Genomic DNA, 9,649 nt, shown 5'->3' on the forward strand with positions numbered 1-9,649 from the left:
GTGAAATTAAAGAGGATAATATAAGTTGTTAAGAGGAAAAATGTCTTACATATAAAAATATGTTTATCAAAAACTGTTTATAGTGTGTTATATAGAAAATCATATGGAATATGTGAATCTAAGGTATTTTTTTTTAATTGCAAATTGGTAGGCAGACTAGCAAATGGGCCATCTGATGGTAATTGGTCACCACCGCCCATAGACTTTGGCACTTTTAGAAATATTAACCATCCCTTCCAACGTTACCAAATCTTGAGAACTAAGATGTTGTTTCTAATGACTGTTATATTACCTCACTTTCAAACGGGAACACAACAATATTAAATATAGGCGTTTGGCGGTATGATATGTGATGATTGAATGGTACCGACTATCTACCAAAACGGGCTTGCACAAAGCCAAGTAATCTAAGTAACACCAAGGATTGTTAACTTTGCTCCTGTCATTAGAATATTGTATACTTATTACTAATATGATTCCTATTAGATGTAGAAGTGATGAATGAAAATGAGACGGCAAAATTCTTTAAGAGCTTCAATAGTGTAAAATGAGAGCACATTACACTTACTTAGATTTGATTTAGAACGGAATGGTAATGACAGTAGTAAAAGGTGTTCAGATAGAGTCATTCGACAGTATTATATAGGTTAAGTTACGTTAATGTATAAATTATATTATGAATAACTTTAAGCCATATTATGTAAGATATTAATAGAGATATCATTTAAGAGTTACCATTGTAATAATAGTTATTATAATACATTGTTTTATAAAAAATAAATTATTTATGAAATTGATTTTTTATATATTTATTTTATAGTCTAATATTCACCTTAGCTATATGTAATAAATGTGATAATAGCATATCAATGTTTTTAGTGGGCGTTTTGAAAAACTTCACTATAAAGCATTTATCAAATTTGCGTTCAGCAGAAAGTTTTTATAATTACTATTCTATTAACATCTAAGAAAACATAATACGGCCCAGTGCATTTTTTTTTCATTCATCTCTGTCTTTATATCTTTCTCTTATAGCCTATTCATACATTATATTACAAATATATATAATACATTTGTACTTCTTGTAATAGGACATTCATCCCTCCGCATACACCATACCATAATAATCTCCTGTCTCACTCAAACATTTTAATTTTGTATTATATTATATTTATACCTATCTTAAATAAATGCATCCACCGATAAATCATCTGCCACCTTAGAGGCCCAACACTCGATCTACCTGTATCAATACATTTTTTATATAATACATTTTTATATAATAATATCCTGGGACATTATTCACACACGGCCATCTGATCCCAAACTAAGCAAAGCTTGTACTATGGAAACCAGACAACTTATATACTACATATACTATTTTTCTTTTGTAAATACATACTTATATAGATAATTACACCCAGACTCAGGACAAACATGACATGTTCATGCACATAAATGTCTGTCCTGGGTGGGAATCGAACCCACAACCTTCGGCGTGAAAGGCAAGTATCTACCAACCACGCCAACCGGCCCGTCATCAATCAATCAACAATCCAACAGGTTTGATGAAAGTTTTATAAACTCTCCTATAATTTAAGTAGAACTAGGGTCTTGAATATATAAGAAATCATAACAATTAATTGACTACACTTTAATCGAGGACTGTTTTGCAAAATAATCTAGAGTACAAATTTTATTTATTTTACGTTTTAACACTTAAATTATTAAGTAAACAGAACAGCTATGAACTGTTTAATCTTTTAAACAATATGTCATCTCTCTATATAATACTTATCGCTATCAGTTATTTATAAAGGTTATTTACAATTACATTATTATTTATTTTAAACAAGAAAGGATGTAACCACGAATAGGGCGCCTTGAGTGAGATATGGTCAAACTGACCTTGTATTCAAACGGCGCCGCGCGCTTTTAGTCGCGTTGAAGTTGACGAATAAATATGCCGTGTCGTGTTTTATCACCAGTTACTGAATATAATTTTTAGGCGGGCGATTTAACGCCCCGTTGTCCTTAACGTAATGGAGTGTATCGAGGTTTTATCGCTTTTCATCAATTTGATCTGTGTTAAACATAATATGGAAAAAAAAATTGTATTATTGCAAAGTGCATTATTCGGTAAATAACGTAGAATTGGTTTTTAATCTAAGAAAAAAAAACGGACATCAACTATTATGCAATTATAGCATATCTCTCAGATATTTTTGGTTGTAACAATAACGTCCGTAACCTTTTCATAATTAAAAGAAACAATCACTCGATTATTTTATGGAAGGTAATATAATACGTTCATTCTCTGTCCAAGCTATCTATAGCTTCTACGTCTTCATATAATTGTGAACGACTTTTTGTCTTTGCATTTTCAATTTTGTCCAAGTATTTGAATAAATCGCCACAAAACTCAGACGATATACTAGGATTAGGAAAACGATAAGATTTGCTCATCCGCGTGGCTCTTTTTTTACTTGGACTTTTTCTTGGTGACAGTTGAATAGAATCGACAGTAGTTGCGCCAGATCGAGGAGCATAATACCTTTCAAATAACATGGGCTGCTGTTGCACTCTACCATACATTAATTCCATTTCATGAAGAAACTCCTCTCTTCTCATTCTTTCCTCATCACGCCTGGTCTGTAGCCGCATCGCTATATCCTGTTCGTGGCTATTGACAAAATAAAATTACATTGTATTAATAGAATACATTATCACAGAAGTTTATTAAAAATATATATGCATACTTATTTTTGACTAAATGCCACGCCGGATTAGCCCGGAGTACGCGGTCACGATTCTTTGTCTCAGCTCGCTTGCGTTGATCTGCTAAATGTCTAGCCGCTTCTAATTCAAATTTCCTTCTCACGGCTTCTGCTCTTAACAAAGCAGCCAAATTGGATCTCCCTGCTGCAATTCCCTTTAAGTCTAAAGCTGTATATGCTTCAGTTTTATCGAATATTGTATTATTCTTTCCTAAGCTGTCATCGGCACTGCAACTACTCTTAGAATGTTGGTAAATTTTCTTCGATATATCGCTTATCTATAACAAAATATAAAACAGGTTTTATTTAAATATATCAAACTTAAAGTAGTGATAATAACATTTAATTAATATTATTTTCAATGTTTAACTCTAATTTGACAATAATTTAAACTGCAGATAGCCAGGACTATCTACTAGCGTTACATAGTTTTATTTTTATCTTTTACATTTGCAAACCTTTTTAGAAGCTCTTTCAGCTGTGTTAAATCGGAAAGGCCGTGGAGTTGTCGTTATGAAGTCTTCTTTATAGTTTTTCGGTTTTCGTTTATCTTTCGTCGGACTTGTCGATCTATTTTTGTCCGATGAGGTAACAGAGGGTACTGCAGGTGACGGATCTATCGGTAGATCGCTGTGTGCTGCAGGCGTGGATAACCGGCTTCGATCACGTAAAGCCGTACTACCTGGTAAACTTGAATTACGTAACATTTCCTCTGCCCGTATACGACGATTCATTGCGCTGGAATTTGTAATCGAAATCGAAATTATTTCAATGTGCATTCAAAACAATTTTACATGCATAAATATCTCACCGAAAAAACGTATCTTCTTTATTTTTTTCATAAAAATAATTAGAGAAAAGATTCTTGGGCACAGGACGGGCACGGAAGCGTTTCTTCTTCTTACATTTCGGTAAAACATTTGCAGTTCTTGCGCACATAGCACCGATACCAGTTTCTTCTTTTTTAGTAAAACTAAACGGTTTCATTTGCGCCCTTAGCTCTGCTTCACTATTTATCTTCGTCATTGCCCGTCTGTTGAATAGATTACTTTAGTTGAAGATAAAATTGAAATCAGTCTTTATATTGCATCTATAAAAATCAATATAGATAATACGCAGGCATTATGTATGACCTATATATCTTATTAATCATCGAAACTAATAAGTTTGTTTGTTACGCTTTCCGCTTTCACTTCTTAACCATTTAACAGATCGCCATGAAATTTTGCATACACGTCAGAGGTACAGAAAAGGACATACGGTATACCCCTGACGCAGGCGGAATCTCATATCACGGCATGCGCAAGCGATCTTGTGGCGCTCCTCGTTGAGACAGAAAAGGTACCGCTGGTTTTTTTAGTGGGTATTCCGCATACCCACCAATGTTCTCGTTCGGCAAACGCGCCCAGCGAAAAAAAAGGCAGAATCAAGAATTGCTATTAAATATACTAACATTTACAATATAGCATTGAAAATCATTATTATATATATATTTTGGCTAAAGTATCAAGGAGATATTTCGATTTGAATATGTCCTACATATTCAAATCGAACCTGCATACAATATACGTCCTCTACGTGTATAACTTTTAAGATAATTTATGATAAACGAATGTATCGTGACCGTGTATGTCTGTGTCTGGTGTGTGTATTATGTTGGTAATATTAAACAAGATTACTGGGTTTTTCCAGATTTGTTCGTACAATATTTAAATGTATTGGAGTTGCAATCAGAATACCAGGATGTGGTTTTATCGAACGAGTTAATTTACCTGACTTCGTCTCATTTTTTGTAGAAGCAAATATTATGTTTTAATTATACAAAAATAACTGCTTTTAAAAATATTCCATTCGATTATTACGTGTATTATTAGAACTGGTTCATGGCATAAAAATCGAAGCAAAAAACTTAATGATTAAGAAACGAGTGACGACTTAGCGCGCCACTTCATACGTAAGTATAATATGCTGATGAACGTTTTCCATTGTCTTACAATTATATTACTATTATATCTACTTATAATGGTTTATCATATATTTTTACTGGAACTAAAACAAATAGTATTTCTTTATACAAAATAGGTAGGTGGGTCATTAGGTCACCTGAAGGTAAATGATCATCACTGCCCAAGACAATGGCGCTGTAAAAAATATTAACCATTCTATACATCGCCACCAACCTTGGAAATAAGATGTTATGTCTCTTGAGCCCGTAGTTACACTAGGTCACTCACCTGCCCGGGGTGGCGTGGCGTTGGCGATAAGTCTCGCTCGCTCGCTTCGAGGAGCACTTCGAGCCCCTAGCCCCCCGGATCGAGAAGGTAGCGGGTGCCATGCACAGAGTGCTGCCTAATCTCGGGGGACTGAGGGAGGAAGTTCACCGTCTCTATGCCAGTGTCGTGCGATCGATGGCCCTCTACGGGGCACCCATTTGGTCTCACAGACTATCGGGCGTCCGCCGATGCAGGATTAAGATCCAAAGTTCGCAGCGGAGAGTGGCCATCCGCATAGTGCGGGGATATCGCACGATATCCTACGAGGCGGCAACCGTCCTAGCGCGCTTTCCGCCCTTGGATATTCTGGCGGATATTGATGAGAGGGTCTACCAACAGACCCGCATCCTCCGCCAGAACAGTGAAAGCGCGCCCACTTAGAGTGCGCTTGAGGCGTTGAAGCGGCAGGAACACCGGAGGGCTCTTGCGACGTGGCGCGACCTTCTCTGCGAAGAACGGTACACACGCAAACACGTCGTTGGAGCGATCCTGCCAGCCTTCGAAGCCTGGATGAGGCGAAAGCGACGAATCACCTTCCGACTTACGCAGGTAATGACCGGTCACGGTTGTTTTGGAGAATACCTGTGTAAGATCGGACGCGAATCAACGGCGATGTGTCACCACCGTGGCGCGGACCGGGACACCGCTCAGCATAAGTTGCAAGTGTGCCCCGCGTGGAGTGCGTAGAGGGAGATCCTGGTCCGTGAAGTCGGACAAGACATGTCCCTGTGAGCAATCGTGTCAGCGATGCTTCGCAGGGAATCGGCGTGGAGGGCTGTAGCCTCCTTCTGTAAGACCGTCATGGTTCAGAAGAAGACGGCGGAGCGGGAACGGGAAAGGGCCGATCCTGCTCAGCCGAGACGACGACGGCGTCGTCTCGGCCCTCCCATAGCCCAGACGCTCGGGGCTTAAAAGATAGGGCGTAACCCTGGGGCCGTGGATGCGTGAGGTGGGGGTATTTCAGACGGCCCTGTGGAGGACGGCAGCCGTGATGGCCTCGCGCTGCCGTACGCACTAGCGAGGAGTCCGGGGGGCGAAATTCGCCCCCTGATGTCTAATCATTAAAATATAGCAAATTGTCTGTAGTTTCATATATCTTTGATTAGATTAGCCAAGCCTTAGCCAAGACTAGGTGTGAGTAATGTCTATGCTGGATAACTATGTCGTAATTAACACGTAAATATAGTTAAATAAACCAGACAAAAGACATTATGACAATAATAGACTTACAATCAAAAAACAAACAAGCCATTTCACTTTTAATTTAACTGTTAAGTAAATTTAATATCGAATAACAGATTTTTTTAATGACCTTTAAATAATGTAGGTAACATATATAAAACATGTAGGCAGTAGGTACGCCCCAACGGCCCTGGCACTATCTTTAGGATACATTATATCAACTGAAATATTATAATCGAGTACCTAGTGTATTTTATACGTATCATATTTGTAAACAGTAAATCATTATTACATTAACCAGCATCAATGTATATATTTTGTCAGCCATCTATAATTAAATAATATTTATAATCTGTCGTAGTCTATTTACTTATGATTATGAACCATTATTGTAACTGAATAATTTCATGTTAAGAATAACTTGTCTATGCACGTATATATCAAATAAATATCCCAATTATTATATACTAGTTACTCGTCCCGGTTTCCGATGGGTAGAAGAATGGTCTACATAAAACGTAATATAAAAAATTTTATTGTAATACATATAACGGTATTGGTTTACGATGCGCACTCCAGTAAAGCTCTAGTCGGAATGTTTTTTTCCCGACATATTTAAAAATCATCGTCATATTGCAGTTAATTTACCCAAAATCTTAATGAATTATACTTTCCTCAAGAATCACTCCATCTATTGATAAAAACTGTATGAAAATCCATTCGGTACTTTTTGAGTTAATCGCGTTCAGGCAGACAGTTCCAGCGTTACTTTGTTTTATAATATGTCGTGATTTATAAAAATAAATAAATATATAACAGGTTTTATTCCAAATCTGTGTCATATAGTTACTTTTAGGTTTCTTACCCATCAATAAGTTAATAAAAAATCATTTACTACATTTTTTTATGTAAATTAGATAGGTGGACGAGCAAAGGGGCCATCTGGTGGTAAGTTGTCACCATTGACGCTGTAAGAAATATTAACCATTCCTTACAGCCAATATACCACCAACCTTGCCAAGCTATTTATTAAAAATAAAACGTAAAAAAAAAAACAAACAAAACAGTTACTCTCTTACTCAACACACACAGTCTCGCAAGTTATATATTAGTAAGATACATGATTATACATTAAACTCAATTATGATATGATAGAAGTATAAAATAACTTCTTACTACTGCAGTTATAAACCGATCAAATTAACGAAAAGGCCTTCTTACTCTAGAATTATCTTTTCAGTCTAATTTGTCTTATTCTTCTAATTAAGATTAATAAATTACCTATATTATATTACCTCATGGCTTGATCCTCTAATATTTTATCGTATAAAGGAATACGGGACTCTATGGGAACAGGCTTAACTCGAAACCGTTTTTTCTCCTTTTTTTGATGGAGCATATCTTCCGACAGTGACTTTTGTAGACTTCGAAGTTCATTGACTATACGGTTTTCTGCATCTCTAATAATAATAAAAAAATATATTTTTATTTTATTTATTTTTTTTCAAATTAAATAACATTTTCAATCCCTCCACTTAATTGTAAAGCTTGTTATAGGTTTTGAGACGAAATACACTAAGAATTCAAAGCCGAACTTGTTACTTTTATTATAGGCGGCCAGTATTGTACCGTTGAACTATTAACGTTACAAAATAATAATATTATAAATCAGATTAATTTCGTTTCGTAAATGCTGAATTTTATACCCAACTAACATAAAATTGTTTTGTAAGTTTTTGTTATTTTTTTTTTATTCATTAGATTTACAAGGCCGCAAGTGCAAATTGCAGTTCAATATAGTTGCCATACACTGTACACGGCATACATTTTAGGACAAATATTGGCCTTTTCCAATTATACTGTATTCACACTAATGGAATTTTAAGTACCTTTCCGTCATTTTAAATGGCTTTGGTATGGTAATACTTTTCCGACGTCGTCGTAGACTCGAACCCATAGCTCTTGTTCTAAGAGGACTTGAGGGCATACTTTGTGTTTTATATAAATCGTCATCGTTTAACTGTCTGTTTCCTTCAAAATATTGCTCAAATTTTTCATCAATTTCAGTATTTTTATGTTCTACTTTATCATCATGCCAAGAAATGGAACATGCGGAATGATTACGTCTAGGTCGGCTCAATTTAGGATTATCTTTTACTGATGATGTATTTTTCTTTGTTGACTCCATTTGATCAAATTTTTCTCCTTCATTTTCAACTACAGTGTTGTCTAATTTACGAACCCCTCTTCTGAGATTTTTTGGTACATTATTTCGGGAAATATGTTTTATTTTATCATTATCTATGCTGTTTGAGAGAGTTGTTTCGTTATAACGTCTTAAACTTGTACTTGCACAAATATTTCTATCAGACTTGGTATATATTTTATCATCAATACAATTATCAATATGTTCAACAGCGATACCAAGCATCAACTTTTTTTTCTCCCTTAAACTTTTCAAAGTTGAATAAAACTCCGACTCTGATAAATGATTAATATCATTATAGTCAGGAATACTTTTGTAAAAATCTTTTAATTTTTCAAAATCAACGTCAGCTCCTGTAACTGAACAAGACGTAGATGATTCAATTGAGTACTGTTCGGCTGCATTATTTCCATTACGTTCGTGCGCAGTTTTTGGCATTTTGCTAATAGGATCAACTGGAACATTAATACACGAATTCTTAAATACACTACAACGATGCATAACGTTTTAATAGCATAATTATTCACTGAGTATTAGAGCAATACAAAGTATTTGTATATTAAGACTGTTGTCACGGTAACAAAAGGTACGGTAACAAAAGGCACAAAAAGAAAATCGTTTATAGGCCAAGTAACTAATTTTTACTGAAGCTTTACGAAGTGAATATAAAATCAAAAAGAATAATCCAATTATCCAACAGTAAACTGAATTATGGAACATAAAACACGATAGAATTATAAATTTTCTTTTAGAGTGTTTTTAAGAAGTAAGTTTACAACACAGCAGTGGTTAATGGTAATTAAGAAGTTTCATTTGCTCTTATCGTTAGCTCGACGAAGTTTTATTACGACGCTTGTTTACATTAATTGCTAATATGACATATATATTTATTTTATAGAAACAAAAGAAACTGTTAATCGATATTGAGGTAAATACCTCCTAAAGCACAAAACTAAATTAAAAAAAAAACAACAGCCTGTGAATATCGAAATGCTGGGATAAGGCCTCCTCTCCCTTTAAATAGACTGTTTGGATCTTATGCCACCAAACTGCTCCAAGGGGTTGGTGGATAAACGAAATAACTTCAATGAATTTTAAATAAATATATACCATAATGAAAAAATCGATGCTTTAAGATTATTAAGATTATTAAATTTTTTAAGAATAAATAGTTAACTAACATTTTAAAATCTATACATAATAGATCTTAA

General features: G+C 35.0%; 1 protein-coding gene across 1 annotated transcript; it reads right to left on the reverse strand.

The window, feature by feature from the left end:
- Positions 1 to 2,134: 2,134 nt before the first annotated feature.
- On the reverse strand, positions 2,135 to 8,939 carry LOC126775797 (protein FAM161B). Its single transcript, XM_050497889.1, has 6 exons — positions 8,122 to 8,939; positions 7,528 to 7,692; positions 3,589 to 3,810; positions 3,236 to 3,515; positions 2,760 to 3,055; positions 2,135 to 2,683 (listed from the first exon to the last, which is right to left on the reverse strand). Exons 1-6 carry the CDS (start codon positions 8,937 to 8,939, stop codon positions 2,311 to 2,313), a joined length of 2,154 nt encoding a protein of 717 aa, XP_050353846.1. The 3' UTR covers positions 2,135 to 2,310.
- Between the last annotated feature and the right edge of the window lie 710 nt (positions 8,940 to 9,649).

Source organism: Nymphalis io, chromosome 19 (genome assembly GCF_905147045.1).
Source record: "Nymphalis io chromosome 19, ilAglIoxx1.1, whole genome shotgun sequence".
NCBI classification, from domain to species: Eukaryota; Metazoa; Arthropoda; class Insecta; order Lepidoptera; family Nymphalidae; genus Nymphalis; species Nymphalis io.

Excerpts from the sequence above, each read along its gene's own strand:
- LOC126775797 (XM_050497889.1), bottom strand. The coding sequence starts at position 8,939 with ATGCATCGTTGTAGTGTATTTAAGAATTCGTGTATTAATGTTCCAGTT. Across the intron at positions 7,693-8,121 it reads CCATTTAAAATGACGGAAAG|AGATGCAGAAAACCGTATAG; the intron begins GTACTTAAAATT and ends TATTATTATTAG. Across the intron at positions 3,811-7,527 it reads TTAGAGGATCAAGCCATGAG|ACGGGCAATGACGAAGATAA; the intron begins GTAATATAATAT and ends TCTATTCAACAG.